The following is a 26,427-nucleotide window of genomic DNA, read 5'->3' as shown; positions in this document are numbered from 1 at the left end:
AACTTTGCCTGTAATTAGTTTGTATAGCTACAGCTTATAAAACTTAAATTAGCGGTATTTTTCAACTATGGTATCTGAAGCTACATAAAGTGCAGGCATAGATATACACTATGTTTTTATTGAATTCCGTTAACTTCGGGGTATTAGTAAGTACGTTTAAGGAAACTATATAACATAATTATTCTCAAAAAAAAAAAATTTTTTTTTTTTTTGTTATAAAAAGTAATTAAATGTTGCATATATAGCGTTGTTGTTGCACAGGAATTACATTTATCTCAATCAAACAATTGAAAACTGTGACATGTCAATGTCATTTCGAACATCGATCGTCCGAGATATCTTGTACTTACGTTTAGTAGCAAATGTATTAACCCGTACTAAACACTAATCAATATGTGAACGGGCCCTAAGGTAAATGTACACACTCGTAAGTGCTTTATAAGATAAAAATAAAATATTGATCATCTTCGAAATGGAGTTAATTAGAATGCCGGTGTCTTTGAGTAAGTTACTTAATTTAAGCTCAGGAATGCACCCTTGAAATTAACGCAAATAAAAAAAAAACACTGTGTATATTTAAAATGAGAGAGTAACTACGTTGATATGGAGAACCGAGCTTAATGCGGACTCTTAAGAATTATAGTAATTACGTATTCAAAAGAAAGTATTAAAACTAGGATTGGTTACTTTCAGTAACATACCAAATCCTTTCATATCATTTTTCATTTATACTCAGAATCACTTAAGTACAGTCACATCTGAAAACATCGACACGATCGCAGCACCAAAAATATGTATACACGACTTTATGGCCCATATATTAGGGTAGTGTATACATATTTTTGGCACTTTATCCGTATCGATATTTTCAGACGTGACCGTACCTACATTGTAAAAATATCAACATACAAAATAAATAATTTAAAATTCACAACACACAAATACCACTTCAGTTTAACAATAACACAACTCTAAATAAGTTTTAATTTTAAATTAAAGAAATGTATTTATTTTACAAAACATGGCAATAAAAAGTTGAGTCATTGTTAAAGTAAAGCGATATTTTTACAACATTGACTTTTACACACAAATACGTCATTTTACTTGTTAAAAACGATCGAGTGTGTCAATTTTATGACTTTCAACTTTATTTTAGAGTCAGACCAAGACAAGTCTGCAAGTGTTATTTTAAAAGTCTGAAATTATGACGTCAAATAACACTTGCAACACGTGCACTATCAAAATCAAACAAAAAATCACATTCCATACGAGAAACTCGCATACGATTATGTTTTACGACATTCGTATCGTAAGTAAGATTTTCGCATACCACTCTCTCATTCGATTTCGTTTAAGTACACGAGGGAATAAACACCAAAGGTGATGCGATTATCGCCTTTCGAGGTTCAATATCGATAAGTATATACTCATATTGATATAGGTTTCTCATATTACGATAGTCGTGCGTTCGAAGTTAGTCACTCGTACAGTGTACAGTACATGTACATCTTAAATAAGGGACAATAAAACTAAATTGTCATAATTTTTTTGTAATTAATAATTATCTATACTCGTAAGGTTCAAAGACGTTCTTTGTTTGTCGCCGTACACTCTTTGTCGTTATAGAAAAAGAAAAGACATAAACGGGCAATTTATTTCATGAGCATATTCATTCAACGCGCGTTTATATCTTTTGTACTACATTTTTGTCTACTGAGATACTTACCAATTTTCATTAATTATTTAGGTTTTATAGTAAAAAAAATATTTTAGATGACTCGTAGAAAAAGTATTGAATGCAATAGTGATATAATCAAGCTTTTTAATCTAGTACCTTACTTAGACAACTCAGCAAGCTTCGTTGCCTAAACACGGTACTCGACTGAAAAGCTCTCTATTATATCACGATTGTATAAAATACGATTTCTCCGCATTTTCTTTAAAATGAGGGCTCATAGTTTCATTTTATATTGCGATATACTTGTCTTATTATGTGCAGAACTGGTTGAACCTGCATCGTTCTTTAGTTTCATATAAAATGGAGTAGATAATATATAGTAAGTTAAGCAATACTTTTAAGTAAAAAAAGTTTTAAGTTCGTGTATGTCCAAAATGCTTGACTAACCTTTTATGTCCGAAATAAATGTTTTTTTTTGTCGTAATACTGAAAGTCGAACTTGCTTTGACTGTGGTAAACAAAATCGTAGTTTGTCGAAGTTAGCAAATGGCAGTTTGTAACCCCATGCTGCATGTATAAGTTAATCTGTGGCTATTTGTTGCAGGATAGATGAAGAACTGGTAGTCTGGCCCCTAAGTATTGTAGCAGATACGGCAGTTAGAATAGATGATGAACCGGAAGTTTGTAACTGGTAGTTAGTAGGCTGTGGCTACTTGTTGTAGTCGATATGGCAATCAGGGTAGATGACGGAGCATTCCTTCTGTTCCTGCCCGTCCCGGGCTGCTTGCACGTAGCGGTAGTACTGGATGGCAAACTTGCTGTCCGCTGCAGGTACGAGCTCGTTGGAATCCCTTGAAAACAAATATAGATTTTAAGGAGATGTTTAAAATATTTTTGACTGTACTGGTAAACGAGCTGGTACTTCCTCAGGTAAGGCATTAGCAAAGGATTTCTTTCTTAAAGTTTGGTAAAAGACGCCTAGCCTGCATGTGAAATATATTTGAGAAACTGGGACGGGTCGCCTAGAGGTTGTTATGTCGTTAGCCGTGAAAGCTGAAGATACCGAGAGGACGATTCGAATATTATTTATTTATTGTCTCTGTTGACAGCTGATAGATCATATCCATAACGGTTTCATAACAAGATAATAAAGTTAGAATCGCCCTCCTCTTCGATTTTGGTCTCGGGATATAGGGACTTGGTTTATTTTATTTTGATATATTTTAGTTTATAAGGTAAACGGTGGTGACCGAGTGGATGTGACGTCTGACTTCAATCCAGAGGTCGCGGATTCAAACCCCGGCTCGTACCAATGAGTTTTTCGGAACTTATGTACGAAATATCATTTATGATATTTACCATTAGCTTTTCGGTGAAGAAAAACATCGTGCGGAAACCTGCATACCATCTGCGAAGAAAAGATGTATGTGAAGTCCCCAATCCGCATTGGGCCAGCCTGGAGACTATAGCCCAAGCCCAAAGAGGAGGCCTGTGCCCAGCAGTGGGACGTAGTTTATAGGTAGGTCTACTTTTAGCCACTTACTTGCTCAATTCGTTGGAGACTAGATTGCTGTAAGGCGCGTGTTTGAAGGGCTCCCTATATAGCGCGCAGACAGCCCTTTCTTTACACCCTGTGTCACTGGCCCCGAGTGGACTAAGGATATGGTCCACTTTGTCCAGGAGTTGCCCGTAGAACCGCTCTGCTGCTATCGTGTCCTGTGGGAAATAGTTATTGGTAAATACGATGACGACTGGCCTGACCTAGTGGGTAGTGACCCTGTCTATGAAGCCGATGGTTCTGGGATCAAATCCCGGTAAGGCCATTTATTTGTGTGATGAGCATAGGTATTTGTTCCTAAGTCATGGATGTTTTCTATGTAAGTATTTCTATATTATATGTGGCGGAAGACAGTGGAGGCCTTTGCGCAGCAGTGGGACACAATGTACGCTATTAAAAAAATGAGTATGAGTATATATCGGTGTCTGTCTAGCACCTATATTATGAGAAAGACGAAATATGCCAAAATACATCGTAATATACTGAGCTATTTATCGCAAGGTATCTTAAGATTCCTTGCTATGAGATATCGTAAGCACAAAAATATATATTATAGCTTAGTGTGTGGACTCTGTCAAATGGCACATAAAATATATCGTAAGATGTCTTAATTGTATATGTCGATGACTCAACTATGTGCACACCAGATTATTAAAAACAAGTCCTCAGCTCACAAAGAAATTCCAACATCTTTATCATATTTACTACTTGGGCCAGTCGCATTTGAGGGAAGCCAGTGCTGTCAAGCTGGTTTAACTTGATAGACGTTCAGACGTACTCTCAGACTAAGAACAGTTGAAACCGAACAATTTACTACTTTCAGTATCGATCCCTAGTAATACTCACAGTACTCGGGACTCGGGCTTAGTGGTTATCTGCCGCAAATGGAGAAGACGCTGGTTCAAAACCAGCCCTGGTCACTGAAGAAATTGGTTACATTTCTTTATATTTCCACTATTAATACTCACAGGGTCCTGAGCAGCGAGAATTTCCTGTTGTTGCTTTACTAGCTGCGTCTCAGCCCTGACGCGATTACTTTCGGACAGCTTGGCGTGCGACACGCGCAGGAGCTCGTCGCGCACGGGGGACGGCGGCGCGCGCGCCGCGAGCGCTGCTGCGCGGATCTGATAAAAAAATGTATATATGTTATTTATTTATATTTATTTTATTTATTTAGGATTACCAACAGATAATACATCTTACATGCTCTTAAATTTATATGACAATCAGGACTGATGCTTATCTAATTATAGGTAACCACATCTTATATAAGTGTCTTCTACCAGTGAACATGCAGTAATCTTACGGTTAAATTAATTAGTACCAGTACATTATATTAACTAATGCTACTCGTTATAAATGTACAATTAGGATATATAATTATATGTTGTATATAACTTAATAAAACTTACCAATGCTTCTTTTTCAGCTTGTAATGGATCTTTGGTTGTCGGCTTTTTATTTCGATATCCTGGCGGTCCCACGGGTCTGAAACGGATTGTCAAAATGTAAAATATCAGAAAGCTATTTAAAATCGATTCTTCTAAATCTTGTGAACGCGTGTTGTATATTTGTTTAAAAGCGACGTTTCGAAGTTAACTTTAAATTAAATGTCGGAAACTGAGTACAGCGATTCTACGGACAACAGTAGTAAGAGTGTTGTAAACATTTGACAAAACCGTATAAATTTACAACTGCCAAAAATTTTATTGCAAGAATACTGGAATAAATTTAAAATCACATTCAACAAAAAGCAAACCGTCCACGAATTGCGGAAATTATTGATAAAATATTGCAGAAAGAAACAAAATAAAAACGTGGGCCAACAAAAGATATCACACATTTGTGGCCGTAATGCCGCTGACAGAAATGACGCACCGCATTACGGCAACAGTAATGCTGCAGCGGTATCAAGGTCGCATTTTTATCACTCGTCATGTCATGCGTCACTTTCGCACTTACATACTTGTTAGAACGTGACAGGCATGGTGACAAATGATAAAGCACCGACCATCTTAGCCCTACAGGTGTATGTTAAAACTTGGCGTTGACTTGACGTGAACGGAATCTAGTAGACTTTTGAAAATCTAGTTTCTTGGAAGCAAAATGCCAAAGACTTTCGCAATAATTTTCTCCAGCAAGAGAATATACATAGTTTATTATGGTTCCATATTAACTACTTATTTCATCAATTAAGATAAATTTTTATTATTATTATTTCTTCTAAATAAATGATGACTACTCGTATACAGTAGACAATAGAACGACCCAGGTCCAAGTCGAGGTGTCCGACACTTGTTTACTATAGAACGCACCACGTGATTACCGCGATCACCCGTCATAGAAAACTAGCTCTCGAAAGCCTCGGTCTGGACCCGGACCGTTCCAGCGTGAGTCATTCTTAAGAATAGAGGAGCTACAATCCCCGTATTTGAAGACAGTAGGCTGTATATGTACCTTCCAGCAAGTGATATCCTTTGACCGTTGGGAGCTGCCACATTTGCTGCTGAGTTAGTGCCGGCTGCATATTCTCCCACGTTTCCTGATGACCCTGGAATAACATGTTAAAACGTGTTTAATAACGTCCTCAACCTCCTGAACCGTCGCCTTAGTGTAAGGCTTAAGTGGACGCTCGAAGCGGAACGTTCGGCGGGGCGTGCACTGCGTGCAGTGTGGCGTCGGGCTCACAGGTGATTTGAGCAGCGTGCACTGTGGCCGCTCCTATACGGTTGCATTTGTTCAACATGCACGTCCCACGCCCCGCCCCGCTGGACGCCCAACTCGAGCGTCCACTCAGGCCTTACACTTAGAGCCATCCCACTAGCGTCTCCCGAGCGTCGACTCTGGAACACCTGGCCTGCTCAACCACCAATATCTTCTATCAATAGGAGGTATAGTTCGTGTCATCCACGATGACGCGCAGATTTGTCAAATCTAACATTTAATAACACGACATTACGAGTCAAGGCACTCGTAGTCGTGAATGATATGATCTATAGAGAGATAGTTGGACCCGGGTACGTCCTTAAACTACGTCCAAAAGAGAGGTATGGGCATTGTGAATGTCATCTCGCTTTGTATGGTAGGGCACAGCGCAGCGGATGTCATTCCAGATATAGAGCGGAGCCCAACTGGGGAAGTACCTCCACCTTACAGAAAACCGCAGCCAAATAACACTAGACCCTACTCATAGTGTTGTGTTCCCTGCCGGTGAGTAAGGTTGCCAGAGCTCAACGAGGGGGGGTGCTAGGGTCGGCAACGCGCATGTAACTCCTTTGGAGATGCAGGCGTCCATAGGCTACGGTAACTACTTACCATCAGGCGGGCCGTATGCTTGTTTGCCACTGACGTAGTATAAAAAAAAGATACTTTTACACGCTTTTGTACTTTTAAACGTCTTATTTTCTGCACACTTTTTAAAACAACAACGACCCACTTTCAGAGCATGAGAAATTACCTATTTTTAACCGACTTCAAAAAAGGAGGAGGTTCTCAATTCGTCTTTTCTAGACAATTTTCTCCAGTGAAATGAAGTTCGAATTGCAAACCAGTGGCTTCAAATACCGAAATCTATCTTTTTTGCCGAAGAATACTATAGGACGGGAAAAATATATATAATTACCTGGTGGTAAACCCAATCCCCAAGCTTTAATGTCGTTCATGTCATTTGGGTGAGGTTTGAAGTTTGCTATCGCGTTCCGATGTATGTCTGCTGCTAGGTATCTGAAAATAATAATTTGCGGTCATATTCTTTTATATCTTCGTATTTAGAACATTATAGGGGTACTATTTAATACATTATTTTAATACACAAAAACACATTAAAAGTAAACAAACCATTAGGAAAAATTACACACAAAACAATAACTTAAATGTATCTAAATAAACTACGAGTACAATGCCAAATAAAATCTCTAAAAGACCGGGACCGGGTACAAAGGTACCCATCATACGAGTACTTACTGCGTTACGCGTTGGACAGCGATGGCTAACCTATACACCAGGTACGAACCCGCGCGAGCATCAGAGATCTCCCTAATCCTATGTCCCAGCTCCCTTATAAACGCTATAGCGTCAGACCCCCAACACCCCGTTGTCTCTAAGGCGAGGGTACAAAATAATAATTCGCCTCAAGGACAGAGTATTTGCCCTCTTTCTCAACGCTGCCCACTCTGCCGCAGCGCCAGCTGTCTGCATCGTCCGACTGAAGTGTCAGGCGGCGAAAGTGCTGATGCACGTGGCATCACACAGTAGGAACTTTTTAATTGGGTTTTTCTCGAATGGGATGTTCAATCCGGATCAATGTTGTACGGAATTATCTTGTTGTGGATTCGGATCAAAAAGATACAATCGATATTGGATTGGGTACTTGCTTGCTTTTCTAGTTCACCAATAATTATTAGGGATCCGGAAATGTTACAACCAATGATTGATCGCGGTCATCATTTATAGATACAAAGAAAATCAACGAAGAAAGTTACGGACGACGTATTAGTTATGGTTGCGCATACATACTCGCATAACAAACTATGCATATCGTGTCAACTTTGTACGCGATAAGCACGATTATAACATGCTGGCAGATCATTATCCAGCATGTCAGTTATAGCCCTCTTCAAAGTTTTTGCACAAACGATAACCTCATTTTGTCAGTCAGTAGAAGATCAGCTTCCCATCAGGCGGCTCACGTGCTCATTTGCTGACTCTTCTTCTTCGCGTTGTCCCGGCATTTACCACGGCTCATGGGAGCCTGGGATCAGCTTGACAACTAATCCCAAGATTTGGCGTAGGCACTAGTTTTTACGAAAGCGACTGCCATCTGACCTTCCAACCCAGACAGTAAACTGGGCTTTGTTGGGATTAGTCCGGTTTCCTCACGATGTTTTCGTTCACCGAAAAGCGACTGGTAGTTACCAGTTTGATAGTTATCAAATGATATTTCGTACATAAGTTCCGAAAAACTCATTGGTACGAGCCGAGGTTCGAACTCGCGACCTCCGGATTGAAAGTCACATGCTCTTACCGCTAGGCCACCAGCGCTTCACGCTCATTTGCTGACTATCAAATAAAATTAATAAAAGATACATACTCGCTTCCAAGTCCAGGTCCAGACAGCTCCCAATCCTGCGGATAGTGTTCAAACGCAGGTGGTCCATCATGCCCGCCAGGATGGTGCAGGTCGTGAGACGTCGGTGGACCGGCGGCGTGGGGCCGAACCACGACGGTGGAGCCGTGGGGGCCGTGGGACGGCGCGTGGTAGATGGGCGCGTGGGGGTTCTGGAAATTGACGAGGTTTTTTGATTTCTCGATAACCGATCTGTTTTCAAATAGCCCAAATATTTAGGTACAATGTGCTTTAAGGAAAATTGATTGAACTAGCTAGACAGCTACACACTTTGCAGCACACCTTGTGGTCGCTTTGACTAGAGAGTCAAAGGGACCACAAAGTGTGCTATTCAAAGAATTTCTTTTTATATCTTGTTTTCAGGTGTATCAAATTTATTTTGTTAGAAGCCCGAAGATACATGTTTTAGGTTTATGGAAGTCGATTCCAAATGCTCCAACTTTAGTTTGCTAAAGTTGAGCAAGTTGGTTGTTAATTAGTAAAATTAGACTAAATAGGTTATCAGTTATCACAAAGTGTGTAAAGTTGTGAATATCTCTCTCTCTCACACACATAGGACTATACAGCCACAAATGCAAGTGTCGTCATTTAACATTTAAAACTCTTCTTCTTAAAACATTTGACACAGATGAAATGGCCTACTAGGTATATTTGTTATAAAATCTACACATTTTTTAAATTTTTTAACTGCCTAACGCCTTTCCAGAAGATTGGCCAAGTTCAAATATCTCTGTTTCTAGTCAGACATTTTAGAAATGTATGAACCGATCCTCACTTCATGAGACTAAAATATTAGTTCTTAAGATTACCGCAGAATCTCCATACTTTATATTCTACAAACTATATTTTGAAAGCTCACCTTATGATGATGCGTAATCAAATGATGATGGTGGTGGTACTTCGTCGTATGGTAATTATTGTGATACCACGAGCACAGCTTGAAGATATGGCTCAGAGCAGGGAACACGAATAGCAGAAGCTTGAGGAAGATCTTCTTCGCGGTCGTCACGCCCATGATGAGCGGGAGAACGAATACTAGCTTGAGTGCTATCAGCTTAACGACCAGTACTATCGCGATCGCTGCCGTAATCAGCTTCTTCTTTATTTGTTTCTCTGGAAAATATAAGATTATTATTAGCTCTTCAAGTGCCATGTGTCGTTTTTGAGTTATTGGAATTTTGATTTTATTTCAATTAATCAAATTTGAAATTTAAATAATATATTCGGTCGGGAATCGACGGCCTGCCACTCCAAGGGTAAGCAATTATCATAAAGCGTTTTAACTGTCTGACTTTTGTGGACTACGAACTGGCTGTAGATATTGATGACATTACTGGTTACCGCCAAATGGTGTAATTTGATGCATGAGGGGTAATAAAAATAGACAGCAATTGATAACTATGAACTTATGTAGTAGCTGGTTTCATATAATTGGAAAGTATTTCCCATGCCACCCATGACTCGACTCCATCTGAACGTACTTACTTCTGTACTTTGAACATCAAAATATACTTTCAAATGTATCCACGGAAGTAATTTTAAGAATGCTATGCTACAATATGCTATGCTACTTACTATAATGCTACTATGTATAGTAACCCAATAGTTGAATCTGGCTTTCTTCCGCATTGCAGTACATTCCTTGAACTCCATTTGGACATGATTGTCCAAGCCCGAAGACACTTCGAAAAGTATTTCGAAAGCCGAAGATTAATATTTTTATTTACTTACTTATCTTATTGAAAAACAGCCTGCCTTCCCCCTGAGTCTGCCTTGGCTCCAGATCTATATGCACCAGCGCTCCAGTTTTCGTCAAGGCCCGTGGCGATATTCTGACCGATGCCCCATCGAATAACGTTTCTGGTAATGTCAGCTTCATGTCGTGAGTGACCAGGAAGTTGATGCCTTTGTCGTATAGCGCGTCCGTGACTTCTTCGAATGGACTGACTGGAAAATGAAAGAAAGTGTGTGTTAGACTTAAATTGAGTAGTTTTTATTTAACTTATATGAGCCTAGAGTGTCCTCCCTTTCCACGTATCCCGGTCCCGACCTGCCTCCCACCAGTCCCTGTCGAAGGCGTCAAGGTCATCTCGCCAATGCCGTCGAGGTTTGCCGCGACCTCGGGTTCGATTTTGTGGGGCCCAACTGGTGGTTGATTTAGTCACCACCTTATGGGCATAAGTCATCTGGAATACGGCAAACGTGTTCCACCCAGTCCCACTTCAACTTGGCGGCTGTTTCAGCCACGTTAGCTAAATATTTGGGTTTTGGAGCGTATAGTGTTTCTGATGCGATCGGTCAACTTCACGCCGAGAATACTACGCTCCATGGTGCGTTGGCAAACCTTGAGGGTGGATTTTTGAACTTTCGTCAAGGACCAAGTCTGTGCTCCGTAGGTCAGGATGGGAAGATTAGAATACACAAAGAATAGACGTGAAAGGTCGAATATCAAAATAGCCTTAATTGTTATCTTCTATTTTTGATGATGAAAGTGAAAAATTAAGACTGTTAAGGTAATTCATTATGGTAAACGAAAAGTTACTTAATTTTATAGTAAGATTAACACGAATGGATTTTTATTTATTTCTAAGATATTTTAATTCCTTAGAAAAATACAAATAATCCAGCAAAAAAAGATATAACTCAAAATAGTACCTACATTTAAGAGTTACCTACTACATTAGCTATTAATATTGCCGACCGGTATTTGACGACCGGTTTGGCCTAGTGGGTAGTGACCCTGCCTACGAAGCTGATGGTCCCGGGTTCAAATCCTGGTAAGGGCATGTATTTGTGTGATGAGCATGGATATTTGTTCCTGAGTCATGGGTGTTTTCTATGTATTTAAGTAGTATTTATAAATATTTATATATTATATATATCGTTGTCTAAGTATCCTCAACACAAGCCTTATTGAGCTTACTGTGGGACTTAGTCAATTTGTGTAATAATGTCCTATAATATTTATTTATTTATTATTTATTGCGTAATTTTTAACCTATAAAAGTTACAATGTAGGCTGTTACAATGTATATCAAGATACATTAATGATTAAATTTCTCCTGTATTGTAATCTCAAATACTTTCTTCCGTATTTACACGTTCTAGATTCTATTGAATGTTGTTACGTGATTTTCTCTTTTCAATATGACGTGTTGTCCCAGATTTCCATTACAAAGTACTCCTCATTATGATTAAGTTACGTGTTGTCATGTGTTAAGGAGTAAGTTATTTATGATTTTTGTGATAGCTTGAAGGATTGATGCAGTCAATGCAGTGATAAGATCTCGTCTATTTTTTTTAAGTGTTTAAATACGGTAAAAAGCCCGATCAACATTGAAGAAATAGGGTAGAGAATGCCATTTCGCATTAGTCTGCCATTTGCACATTATTGTATATATTTTGTGAAATAAAACGTTCTAATATACACAAAATTATTTTAACGTCTTTAAGCCTGTTTAATTTTGCATACCTATATTTTAGTTGACGCTTTCTTCAAACAATCTAAAAAATTCAACAGCTATGCCCCTACGTTTGATTTTTTCGATTTGTTAACTAAATAAGAGCAGCATTTAAAAATTTGTATAAAATCTGTTTTTCGTTTCTGATTTTTACAATAGTCAAAAAATCTAAAAATTCAACAGCTATGCCCCTACGTTTGTTTTTTTCGAATTGTTAACTAAATAAGAGGAGCATTTCAAAATTTGTATGAAATCAGTTTTTCGTTCATGATTTTTACAATAATCAAAAAAATCTAATAAAGTCAAACATAGGGGCTTAGCTATGGTAAATATACATCAAATTATGTAAAAAAATATTCTATAATGTCAATATCCAGAGAGGAAAATGGGGACTACGTTTATATGGAGAAGCGGCCGTCCCCTTTCCTCTTAACAAGAGGAAACTTTCTCCCTATGTCTAGCCGACTTTTTGTGAAATCAATATAAGAAATGCATTATCTACGGCATCTATTGTTTTTTTTTTTTTTTGTAAAATGAAGGCAAGTTACGGAGAGTGCTATTAATGAAGTTTTCAAACGATAGTTTGTAGCATTAGACGTAACTACTTTGTAAATATTGTTGTTTATCCAAATGTCAGGATTAAATAAATGGAACTCTGAGATTTGCTCCGAAAAAAAAATCTAAAAAAATCGCGTTTTCCAAAGATAAGACCTAAGAAGATCGATTTTTCGTCCCCAAAAACCTCCATATATTCATCGAAATCGTGTGAGCCGTTTCAGAGATCCCCGAAATATATATATAAATATACAACAATTGCCCGTTTAAAGGTATAAGTTTCAGTATAACGAGGTTGGAATGATAAAACTTGTGCATAATGTTTTCATATTTTGTATATCTAAAGTTTATTAACTAAATAATAATATTTTGATTTAATAAATTAATAAAGACATGACATAACATGTAATTGATACACATAAGTCTTAAATGATCTAAAAACAACACAATAATAGCACATTGTGATACAAGTGTGCTACGTTGGTCATTACGGTCGGGGCGGTATTGTGCGCGTAAGCTGAATTCGAGTGCACAATAAGAAAGCCAATGTGTGAAATGACCAAAGCACACGTATTTCATTCAACTTTTTTCAAAACACCTGCCAGGAAAAAAAAACGTATACATTATTCAAATTGGAATTGTTAAAACAATTAGAAAAAAAACACTAAAATAAAATAAAAATGTCAACATACATTATCGCAAACGATAATTATTAAAAAAGCACGCGGGTTTAATATCTAGGATTATGAGCCTAAAAGCCAACCAATAAGTTCCACATTCCGAGCAAGTGTATTGAAAAGAATATTGCTATTATTGTATAACTGTTTAACAATGACCTACTCGCATAATAATATAACCATTCGTACTCATATTGACCTCAGCGATTGTATAACGCAAATAGGGAGTGTGCATGAAGTGAAGGTTGGAAGTGCTATTTTAAGCTTCCAATGTCGGCCACAAGACGGCAGAACCTACAATGCACAAGAGACCGTACGTGAGCTGCAGAGGGCAGCACCTGTTTTGGCGTAAAATGTCAAAGTAAAGTTTACGTTTCCGATTCAGGCCACAAGATGGCAGACCCTCCAACGCGCACGGTGCCTATACTTGCGGTGCACCGCACTTTGTATGTTCTACGTGGTTGAGCCGCCAAGGTTTTACGAGCGTATATGTAGACCAGATGGCATAACGCGAACCACGTTCGACATGTTGCCTTTCTGTTACGCTTACGTATGAATTCACAAGTGCGACAAAGATGCAACACGTCAAACGTGGTTCGCGGTAGGCCCTCAGAGTGTGACTTTGTAACACACTCTTCATATATACACAATTATTAAATATGAGGTCAATTCTGCATAATAAAATGATAACTTTTTTATTATTGCTTTATTCATTTTCCGTCTTTGGCTTATATTTTTTTTATATACAAATTTACGTACAAAAATATTATATGCTTATAAAGTGATAAACATACTTATTATTAAAAAAAACTAACCTAGGGTCACCATCTGCGGGGCTCAAGCCGCCGGTGGTCAGAACCGCAGAGAGAGGAACCGACGGAGTATCAGGGCTATAACCGCGATAATCAATGTTCAGAAATTGCGCGCATCTTTCTCTGTCACTCTTATTACGCCTTCATTGGAGTAAAAGAGAAAGATCCCCGCAATTTGCGAATTTCGGTTTTCGCGGTAGGCCCTCAGTGCTGTATCCAAGATTATATTGCTTTCGGCTATCGTGGTAGTCATTTTTGATATATTCTATGAAAAATAACTTAAGATTAGGTTATAAACTATAAAAAGGTATTATTCGTTATACGCGATATAATCCATTTATATTGTTTTATATATAGCATATCATGGATATGTACATTCGATTTTAAGGTATGGTATAGCTTTCTGGGGCTACTGCACTGATAAATATAAGCATTAGAGCCATATTTTAGTTCATCCTAGAGATTCATTTCGTCCATATTGTATAAAACATAACATTCTTACTTTTCCCAATCTCTATATTTATGAAGTTTCTGTTTTCGTTCACAAATATAAATACCTATTCACGGAAAATAACTCATTGGGTTCCCGCGTAACTAGACCTAAATACAGACACGGATTGCCTAAACCATATGTAAACTTGTCACACACTGCAAAAAATGCTTATATTATGTGTATTACAATTTATAACAAGTTACCTGATCGTTTTAAAGATATGGATCTCAAACTGTTCAAGTCAAATACAAAAATGTGGCTTATAGAAAAATGTTTTTATTGTGTTAATGATTATTTGAGTTACTCATAAGTATTTTTATTCTTTAGATAAATATATAAATATATATGTTGCAAATGTATGTACACCTGAAAAGGTAAAGTCTTAGTGTAACGGAATGTGTAATTGTATATTCGTCCTGCAATGTAACCTGATTCTTATATGCAATAAAAACTTTGAACATTGAAACAAAAACTTTGGTCATGTTTCGATACGACCTTTACAATACTCGCAGTGCATTTTACGCGGATCACTAAGCGTCATCGTTCGTCGTATCAATATGAAAATCGTAATTCATAACAGATTTTAAATTTCGAAAACCTCTCTTTGTGTTCCAAATAATTTGAATGATTTTCTACAACCATTTATTTCAGTACTAATACATTAAAATTTAGACACTGTTATCATAGAAATAATTACTTAAGGTTCAAGTACAAATATTCAAAATGGTAATATAAAGTGGAGTTTAATAGAAAAGACAAATAATGTACATAAATATGACAGATTTTGTTAGCATTTGACGTGTATATAACCTTAAACATATAAGATGTTTCTTTTTTTTTGTTAATTAACATATATTTAAACTAGTAGTTGATTAGATAAAAGGACCATCATCTACAGTGGCGCCAACTGATGAGCACAAAAACTGTAGCCCTCATTGGAACAATTTTCTTGTAAGAGTCATAAATTTCAACCCATAATGCGTCGGTATGTGAATTTCTATTGATGTTGCCTAGATGATTTATACTTTTATAGCATGCGGTTCAATTTTGCCCATATTCAGGTTTATTATGATGAAATGGTTATTACTATGGTCAAAACGACCTTCGTATTCACATGGCGATTGAATTTTCTATTTAAATGATCAGTTTTATTCACAGTTTGAGTAAAAAGATAAGTGTAACACATAACAAGCAATCTGTCAGAAGAACTTAAATAAGGTTTACCATTATGTATTTGTATATAATTATATGTGCTAGTTTATAAGTATTAAACTATTTATATATCTTTAATATTATTTGACTTCACGTTTAATTTTTTTCTTTTTACTTGTTATTATTTTTTCCCGCACCGACATATACAAATGTCTCTGTTTGACCCAATGGTTGACTGGTAGAGAATGCCTTTTGGCATTAAGTTCGCCGTGTACATTTCTCTTTATGTGTGCAATAAAGTTTAAATAAATAAATAAAATAAATAGGTAAATAACATTTAACTACCGTAAAACCACCCAACTATAGTCCAATACTGCAACTATGGTCCACAAGTTCAAAAGAAAATTAAGTATCTATACCAATGTTCCTTGTGGTTTACTCCTAGTTTTACCTTCCATTTATAAACATACTTTGCCTTAGAACTACAAAACTATAGGAAAATACACACCTGAACGAGAAAAATTGAGTTTATTTGTGGACCATAGTTGGGAGCTTTGGACTATAGTTGGGTGGTTTTACGGTAAACAAAAAGTAATCATTCTTAAGTTTAAGGCGACACACAATTAAGTAATAGTACTAATAGTACAGTCGAAAGATTTAATTTGTGACCCATTTCGTACCTTGTCACAGTGACAATAGTATGAGGTCTCTAGCGAGTTTCATGTTGTGTGTCACAGTGACAAGGTACGAAATTATCTATTTTGACTGTACAAGTAAGTATAAGGGCAATTTTTCTATTCAATATCAACTTCTGCAATGCAATAGCGTCATAATTCCCAAATCCTCAAAATCCTGGGTTCAAATCCTGGTAAGGGCATTTATTCGTGTGATGAGCATGGATATTTGTTCCTGAGTCATGGGTGTTTTCTATGTATTTATTAAGTATTTATATATTATATATATCGTTGTCTAAGTACCCTCAACACAAGCCTTATTGAGCTTACTGTGGGACTTAGTCAATTTGTGTAATAATGTCGTATAATATTTATTTTATTTTATTTATTTATTTATTTTATTCCCGTTGCAAAATTAGTATTTTTTCTATACGTCAACTGTAATGGTTGAATTAAGATTTCGTATACCAAATTATAATTGCGTGCTTTTCATGTATGGGCTCCGAACTCAACTATCAAATTTATTTCTATACGCTGTAGTCAAGTATAAAAAAAATACCAATCACGTGCCGCCACGCCTCCACAGAACGGAGGACGCGTTTTTGTCTTTTTGTCTATTTACATATTTACCAATTTTAATATCACTATTGTATACAATACTTTTACTACGATTCATTTAAATTAATACATATTTAGTATAAAATGTTATACATATAATGAAAAATACAGATTCGTACTGATGTTTAACTCCAAAAATTTGTTTTTTTCACTATAAAAAAGGTATAATTCAAATATGGAACAATGACTTATACATAAACTTAAAAATAATAATACTAACTATAAATAAATTTAAAATAAAGGTCCTATAAATAAAAGACGACCTCCAACTCACTGCCGATGGGCAGTAGTAATAATAATTCAGCCTATATACGTCCCACTGCTGGGCACAGGCCTCCTCTCATGTGCGAGAGGGCTCGGGCTATAGTCCCCACGCTAGCCCAATGCGGATTGGGGACTTCACATACACCTTTGAATTTCTTCGCAGATGTATGCAGGTTTCCTCACGATGTTTTCCTTCACCGAAAAGCTAGTGGTAAATATCAAATGATATTTCGTACATAAGTTCCGAAAAACTCATTGGTACGAGCCAGGATTTGAACCCACAAACACCGGATTGAAAGTCGGACGTCATATCCACTCGGCCACCACCGCTAATGGGCTGCCGATGGGCAGTAGTATAAAACGTAAATAATTAATGATAATTAGTATTATATACCAATTGTCTACTGAGATACTTATCTCAGTAGAGAAAAACCGGCCAAGAGCATGTCGGGCCACGCTCAGTGTAGGGTTCCGTAGTTACTCTTTCGTCACAATAAGCTAAACTGGGGCTTAAAGTATAGTAAATTGTTAACCAAGGGATGAAACGGTACCTTTCACCCGAGTTAAACAAATAGGCAAATTTGCATAATCAGTACCTAATTAAAGTAAGTCTTTTTACTATGAAGGGAAAACTTTTTGCGATAACTCAAAAACAGCTAAACTGATCATGTCCGCTATAGTTTTCATTTAATGTCTTTCATAAGCTCTACTTCCACGATTTTTTTCATATTTTTTGGACCTATGGTTCAAAAGTTAGAGGGGGGGGGACAAATTTATTTTTTCTTTCGGAGCAATTATCGCCGAATATATTCACTTAATCAAAAAATGTTTCATGAAAACCCCTATTAGTTTTGAAAGACCTTTCCAACGATACCCCACACTCTAGGGTTGAAGCGAAAAAAAAATTTCACCCCCACTTTACGTGTAGGGGAGGTACCCTAAAAAAAATTAAATTTTTAGGTTTATTGTACGACTTTGTCGGCTTTATTGATTTATATATTTATGCCAAATTTCAGCTTTCTAGCACTAACGACCACGGAGCAAAGCCTCGGACAGACAGACAGACAGACAGACAGACGGACATGGCGAAACTATAAGGGTTCCTAGTTGACTACGGAACCCTAAAAAATGTAGTACAGAAGACGTTTGGTATACATAATCCCAATTCAACCATTATAGTCGACGAGTAGAAAAATAAAATTTTAACCCCTATCTTTAATCTTTAAAGTTATTTAAAGAGGATAAAACCATTGTACTACAGTCAAGTGCAAAAATATGTATCGAAAGAATCGTCTCATAAATATGGTACTACGCTCTTATTACACTGGAATAAGATGCTATGGGACATCTTTTTGAGTAAGATGTGTACATAAGGCACTTTAGCACAATTCATAACTGCGCAAGAAATATACAATTACGTACATATATTTATTTCGTTATCAGATGTGTCCTACAGACATAAAAATGCATCTTGCTTGCGATGTTACATTGTCATTTAAGATTCCCTTGTGATCGAGAGATAAATCTAAGTGGCAATGTTGATCACCTATTTCATAATAGTAATTTGTTTTACAAACGAGCAAAGTATTACTGTAATGTTCTGCCACCAGAGTGCAGCACAATCGCAAACCGTAAAGTATAGAGTAATTATTTATATAATACTACGCCGTAAATAGTTTTTTGACATGTTTTTACAGATTATTTCTTAGGAATAAATATGCCATTAACGAAGTAAAAGTCTTCGTATTAAAATATCTGATGACTTTTTAGTGTGAAAACTATAGGCGCATGTTAGTGTTGGCAACACTTTACATGAAATGTTTTTAGTGGGATTTCATTTATTTTTGTAAGTATTGTGAACATAATGTAATAATTACTTAATGAAATCATTACAAAAAGAAACTTAAATAAATCACTACTATTACAACAAATAAAACACAAGTACCACTATATAAACACAAACTTAAAATTATTTAACTAACCAGCCCGTCCTGTGACGTGCCTTGTCCAAAAGTCCCCATCACACTCGCAGCGATGATGATGATGATGTTTTTGTAAGATGTGATGATTTTCGACTTATAATGTGTAGTGCGTTGGAAAGCCAGCCTAAATGTCTATCTAAGTTTCTTACTCTGTAATAACAGTCATAACAAGGACGACATTAAAAGCTATTTTATATCGCGATTTTAAACTGAATCTTATAACTATTCAGTTAAAGTTGAATTTAAAGTATATTATAAAAGCGTTATAAGCTTATTCTTATATCTAAGAATTTCCTCGCCACGGTTCATTAAGTGGAGATCTCTCTCGAGACCAACAGTTTGTGTAAACAGTGGTTCATGCACCATTGCGAGTCATACCAACAATTGGTTGTTAAAGTTGCAATATTAACTTTGCGCTTTATGAGACTGCTAGTTTAATTTTTATTTTGACACTTGGAGAGACTTCACACCTCCAAGTCTTATTAGTATTAGCACTCTGACATTGTGCATTAGGGACCTTTTACGTCTCCAAATTTAATGTATTATTAACCATAAAGACATCCATTCAGCCATCTTGGTTGTATTGAAGTAATTATTTAATTAAGATTATGTTGGTGTAGATTATGCTGTTGTATTTATTAATGTTGCTATTTATTTTTCATGTGACTAGAATGATGTTACTATACATTTTGTATTAACTTATAATTGTAAAAGAACCCTTGAGGACTTGAAAATTAATAAGTTTGATTGAAAGTAGAAAACTCTTCTACTTTTTTAAAATCAGAATACGATTATACGATACCGAATATGCCCTTAAACGGATCTCCACTATTTTTGTTACACCTTATTTATCAATTTATCATACTTTACCTTTTATTAACTTATCATAAAAGAAAGTAAAATACAAAAAAATCGCCGCCTACAAAATTTTCTTTAACAGATCAGTTGTATTTAAAATTGTTTATAAACGCGTGATTAATCCTTATACGCACGGTTCATTACGTGGAAATCAACAGTTTGTGTTACGGTAGTGGATCATGCACCATTGCTGTTTACGAGTCAGACCAACACGTAGTTGCTAATAGTACAGTCAAAAGATTTAATTATGACCCATTTCGTACCTTTTCACAGTGACAATATTATGAAGTCTCTAGCGACTTTCATGTTGTTTGTCACCGTGAAAAGGTACGAAATGGGTCACAAATTAAATCGTTTGACTGTACATTACTATAGAGGCCGGGAAACGAAGGGTTGCAAGCTAGAAGGGTTGGTAGATATAGACGGCCGAACGTATCGAGACCGGATTTGTGTAGTGCTTTTCTCAAACTTGCAATGAAAAAAAATGAAGTCAATTTGTTTTATTCGTAGATTTACACAGCTAAAAACAAATTACGATTCTACTACTATTTGATGGTTGAATAGACGTTGTGTCACAATTTGATGTTCAAAAACAAAAGAAGGCTGCTTTACAGGCCTAGGTGTGTAAGGCTATATGAAATTCCTTTACTTATCATCTTCACTCATCGCACCGGATACGTAGTATTTCCGGCCCTAATTTTGAAGTAAGTCATGTCAACATTTCATAGCAAGTTTGAGAAAAGTTATATTATTCAAATTTGCAAAAGCAAAGTAAACGTTATGTCAAAAAAGTAGTCCATTCCTCAATGTTCCTCAATGCAATGAATTAAAGGCAAAATCCAAAGCTTTTTCATAGATTCCACGATTAGTTAATAAAAAAACTAAAAAATTCACAAGCGGCTACACTGATTTACTCTGTCTTAAAATGTATAGTCATTTCATAATACTGACATACATATATGAGCTAAAGTTTTTCATTTATATTTATATCCAGTTTAAATTAGAAAATTTAATAAACAGTAAAAAACATGGCTATAAAGTACTATTTTTGTGAGCAACTTTGATGAAAAAATTAAAATAAACAAATATTTACAACTAAAATCTCGCAAGAACAAGAAATATGTTGAATCTATTCATTATCACAGGTTCAACATATCCGCTAGTCACTTTCCAAACTAGTTTTACTCTCCTGCTGCAAACTCTACCATTTATCTCCAAAACTCGCTAAATGAAGTCGAAAGCCTTCGTGATAAGTGAAAGCAAAACAAGACTAAAACTACCAGCTAATGGCGATCGACTGTCAATCTTCCTGCTACTGATTTAAGATTCCATTTCGATTGTGTTTGGGAAACGGTTTGTCATGTTCTTTTGTTTGATGATTCTTATTGAAAGGGATGTAGGTTCAAAATGAGAAGACTAAAATCAATTACTTGAGAGTCGACTCATTCATAATTTTGGCATTACACGTATCGCTTTATATTGTTATATGAAACTGAACTTTATGGTCTTTGCATTACAGACGAAATTTTTTTTTTTAGATGGTGCGAATAATATGAACAATAACAATAATTAGTATTCTCATAACAGGTTGAACGAGTTAGATCAGTTATGTGTACGTAAAGTACAAAAGGTGTTTCGAAGAAGTCCGTAAAATACTGATAACTGGCACTCTGAGTGGAGCTGATTACTTTATTTAGTTGTTAGTAGAAACGGCGGAACTATTATTCATAATGACGTACCCATATTGAGCAAAATCCATATTGACATTATTGACTAAGAATACTCAGTCTACACACTCATCTTATTTCACTCAAGAAAGTGACGTCTTGTAGACACAATGGAATGCAAAGTCCAGAAAGCTAGCTTTAAACATATGTTATTAGTATTAAAGTCAGTGTATTGGTGATCTTGCGTGGTTGCAGGGTTTTTCTTTAGATTTTTCCCTGGGCAACTATCTCATAGAAGCCTTTCAACATAGATTTGAAGATCTAAACGTGGATTATGCTCATATAGACAATCAATTTTCCAAGCCAGAAATCTGACAATATAATCAGCCAACTCCAAAGCATTAACTATATGTAATAGTGCAAGAAAATAAAGCCAACCCAACACTGATCATGATCCGTCAATGGAGCATTCCACGGGCTGTCCCGTACGGAAGCATTTTATTTCCTGTTCATATTTCTGACCATTAGTCACAGAAAAGGAAACTCTTGTACCTGCAAATCTTCACAAAATTTGCGTTTATGCGGGACAACGGTAGACCATTTCATGGAATGCTCCCAATTCATTTTTCCATTGATGATCATCTACGTTGAGCGTTATTTTTCCGTTTAGGCCAAATTAAATAAAAATTTTCTCAGGCAAAGCTTATTTAATATAAGTCCGCTAATACGAGTATGATAGAGTTCAATTATATCATCATGGCAATCTTCTTGTCCTAAGCCTTATCCCATTATTCGGGGGTGGGCTCTCCTTTTCTGCCTTTTCCTACTCCTATCTCTTTTAGGTCTCACATATCATGGCAATGAACATATTTTATTATCGAAGTTGTTTTTCATGTCGTGTCGTTTTCGATTTTTGTGTCAAGTCAGACATCATTTCACGAGACTGTTACATACATAATCGTTTTCTGTACATTTAGTTATTTCTTCAAAATCTTCGGTAATGACTGATATAATTACTAATAATATAGTAATTTTCAATCCCCAATTTGCATAAAACCTTGTAAATTTGGAAAAAGCAAACCTTTATTGACTTAAAAATAATGAATTATTTATTGTCACTGCTGTCAGTAAACCAGAAAACAGCATTCCTGGCGGACTGACCTGAATTTCTTGTCTTCACATAATTGTTTTTTACATCCAAATTGTTATCTGTTGTTACTAATATTACTAATATCTTTAAAATCTCAGTTAATCACTGCTGAGATGAATAATTGTATTATAATTATATTCCCATTCCCAGACAGAACAAGCAAAGTTTTCTCACCCTTAACGCCAAAAAATGCAAAATTAATTGTAAGTAAACCAGGAAATAACTTTTCTGGCTTACTGACCTGCTTTTTTTCTCAAGTCAGATACTTCTTCACGTTGTTTACCTCTACTTCTTATGCTGTTGTGGTGAAGGTGTGCAATAAAGAGTATTTGTATTCTATCGTATCAAAACTGATTTATGTACTTACTGTTTCTTCAAAATCCTGTTAATGACTAATAATACAGTAATTTCCAATCCCCAATTTGCATAGACTATGTAAATTAGGAAAGCAAACCTTTCTAACCCTTGCACCCTTGACTCCAAACAATGAATGATCCATTGTCAGCGCCAGGAAAAGCGGGTCGACGTAAGTTTTATGTCCATAGAAAGTCCCCGAGGCTCTGAACGGACAGTTCTTCATGTACCTACTTAAGTTTACGTGACATGAGTGTTAAAATATGACACATTGTGACGGCCAACACATTGTTTTAAGGCAATATGCTCTTTACTATAATTGAACTAAGATACAAAACGACGTGGTAGTTTTTGAGAACACCAAAAGGAACTTGAAAATTGTAGATCTTTATGTGTAGCTGTTAGTATGTTAATCCTAAATTATCTTGAGAATGTTAGCTTGAATGTAAAGTTTTGTTTCAAGTATCTACATTTATTGTACACTGAATAGGTTCACAAGTATTTTATATAGACAGTTGCCTACTTTACGCGCAAGCGTTACGTTCTGATCTTGATATTCAATTACTGTAATATTTTATACTTCTAAATACGTATTTAGGTATGTTCAAGGAAAGAGAGAATCATAATAGGTAATTTGAATTACCAGAAGGCTACATTGCATTGGCTAACTTGCCCATGTACAACCGGGGAGCAAAGTTTTTAAGTTTCCTCCTATTTTTTATGTTTATCACTCTTTGCTGAGGTACAACGTTATTTTGTATAAACAGCGAGACTAATGTATTTTTAGATAAGATAGAACAATGAAAACATATTTTTTGTTGACCCCGGTTTGATCATTTCGAGTAACTAACAGAGTTTCGGACGTATATTTCATTACACTTTCATACAAATGTCATAATTTCATATTCAAATGTTATAAGTAAGTTTGATTAAAAGACGTTTTTTTTCTCACTGCTATTGTTAGATAAGTATTCCTAGAGGCTAATTCAAACTTACATTCTGACATCAAAATGATATCTTAATGTTTTAGTCACGCGTGGACTGTGTTCGTGAATTGGCTTCATAATTCGGACCATTGGTGTAGAAAATACAGAGTAAAATACACTTACCAGACTCTTCGTCATCGTTGATCTCATTTTCTTCCTCCGCCGCTCTCGCCTCCCCCTCATCCTTGCTCCCCGTCAGATAGATCACATTCGCCTCCTGACTATACTTATGTACGTCCACATTATTCTTCTTAAAGCACACTCCACTGCCGAAGTTCACATCACCGTCAAATTTCAAACTGTCATCTATATAACTATACACATTTTTCTGCAAACAACTCACTGAAGGATTTTTCGTGCACTTATTTAAAATGTCGTCCCATAAATTATTACCAGTCCTAAAAGTCCCATTTTGATACACGTCACTAAAAAATGATCTACCTAAGGATTTCCCTATGATTCTCAGTCGAGATTCCATATCGTTCGGCTTCGATGTGTCATCATTTGTTTCATTTTCACTACTCGCTTTCACGTTCACTAATAATATTAAAAATATTGATATTTTTAATATGTTTATTTCTATTCTTCTTCTCGTTTTTAATACGTCGCGTCTTTCGGGGGCCATCGTCACTGCATAACTGTTCGAAAACAATAGTCTTCTTCGTTTATATATTTTTAACTTCTAGCGAAACAATATCTGTAAGTAGTTGCATAGGCTCATTAATTCCATTCTTTTTGGGTAAATTGTGAATATTAATTTAAGAAAGTGAGCATCAGTATTGTTCAAGTCTTCAGAGTCTAGTGGCAAATTGAGCTCAGTCGCTTGTCCCAAAAACAAGTTGACGGCACATCTGTAAAATAAGACAAAATTGAATTACACACATTGTTCAAGTTGACAAACATTTGAAATGCAAACAATAGAATAGTGACAATAAACTGCTATCATTTCCACCAAGTGATTTTAAAAGGTAGTGAAATTATAGGAAATGTTACAAATTGAGTTGGTCACGCAGTGAAGTAAATTCATTCAACTGTAATTTGGTAGCACGCTTAATCAATTGCTGTCGTTGACACACAGGGTAATTCGAACGTGTACTGACATCAAACCGATATAAGAATTCGTCCACCTCCACCTTACAGAAAACCACAGCCAAATAACACTAGACCCTACTCATAGTATTGTGTTCCTGCCGGTGAGTAAGGGAGTTGCAGGCGTACATAAGCTAAAGAGACTGCTTACCATCAGGCGGGCCGTATGCTTGTTTGCCACCGACGTAGTATTAAAAGAGAATGATATCATAGTGTAACTGATATCAGTTACTTAGATCTCATTCGCGCGTTCATTTCGCTCAGACTTGTCCGCACAAGTATTAGTGCGAGTGAGACGCCCGTGAGAATGACAGCTAACTGAGATGATCCCAATAACATTCTAATACATATGAGGCTTTCCATAAAGAAGAGTCCTTTTGCTCCATGTGCATAACGACCCTTCTCTAATGGAAAGCCACATATCGGTTTGATGTCAGTGCACGTTCAAATTGGCCTGACAGTATCATGACCATTTCTGCTTATAAATATTTAGAGATAATTACTGTAATAATTGAACATTGGTTTTCAAAAACACAATGTTTAATTTGTTTGTCTTGCATACAATTAAATATGAATTGCCTATCATATCTTCACGTGACAGTAATGAATAAAACTAGAACTATATTGAATAAAAAGTACATATGATTAATCAAATGTGTAATATGTTAAAAGAAAATGAGTACTAAGTCACGATTTATAATCGATATTTACAAACTAAATAATGTAACAAGAAATTGAACATTATAGATTATGCTGTCATGAATTAGGTAGAAACAATAAGGATTATACTTGTAACACTTATTACGTTGTTAATTAAAACTAAACGCTTCTACCTATGTTGACAGCAATCATAAATAAAACCGGCCAAGAACATGTCGGGCCACGCTCAGTGTAGGGTTCCGTAGTTACTCTTCCGTTACAATAAGCTAAACTGGAGCTTAAAGTATAGTAAATTGTTAACCAAGGGATGAAACGGTACCTTTCACGCGAGTTAAACAAATAGGCAAATTTGCATAATCAGTACCTAATTAAAGTACGTCTTTTTACTATCAAGGGGAAACTTTTTGCGATAACTCAAAAACAGCTAAACTGATAATGTCCGCTATAGTTTTCATTTAATGTCTTTCTTAAGCTCTACTTCCACGATTTTTTTCATATTTTTTGGACCTATGATTCAAAAGTTAGAGGGGGGGGACACATTTATTTTTTCTTTCGGAGCGATTATCTCCGAATATATTCACTTTATCAAAAAATTTTTGTTGAAGACCCCTATA

General features: G+C 36.0%; 1 protein-coding gene across 1 annotated transcript in view; it reads right to left on the bottom strand.

The window, feature by feature from the left end:
- Positions 1-2,327: 2,327 nt before the first annotated feature.
- The window catches only part of LOC133529455 (uncharacterized), a 48,787-nt gene continuing 24,687 nt past the window's right edge, over positions 2,328-26,427 (bottom strand). Inside the window, exons 2-11 of the mRNA XM_061867166.1 lie at positions 24,188-24,915; positions 10,093-10,308; positions 9,221-9,474; positions 8,326-8,513; positions 6,859-6,959; positions 5,694-5,787; positions 4,649-4,724; positions 4,205-4,360; positions 3,222-3,394; positions 2,328-2,529 (exon numbers count right to left, since the gene is read on the bottom strand). Of these exons, the coding sequence (XP_061723150.1) occupies positions 2,388-2,529; positions 3,222-3,394; positions 4,205-4,360; positions 4,649-4,724; positions 5,694-5,787; positions 6,859-6,959; positions 8,326-8,513; positions 9,221-9,474; positions 10,093-10,308; positions 24,188-24,689 (1,902 nt within the window). The 5' untranslated portion in view covers positions 24,690-24,915 and the 3' untranslated portion in view covers positions 2,328-2,387. The remainder of the gene's footprint in view (positions 2,530-3,221; positions 3,395-4,204; positions 4,361-4,648; positions 4,725-5,693; positions 5,788-6,858; positions 6,960-8,325; positions 8,514-9,220; positions 9,475-10,092; positions 10,309-24,187; positions 24,916-26,427) is intronic.

The sequence above is a fragment of the Cydia pomonella genome, chromosome 21, assembly GCF_033807575.1.
Source record: "Cydia pomonella isolate Wapato2018A chromosome 21, ilCydPomo1, whole genome shotgun sequence".
Classification (NCBI taxonomy): domain Eukaryota; kingdom Metazoa; phylum Arthropoda; class Insecta; order Lepidoptera; family Tortricidae; genus Cydia; species Cydia pomonella.
Note: the sequence above shows the minus strand (reverse complement) of the source record. Positions and strands in the feature narration are given on the sequence as shown.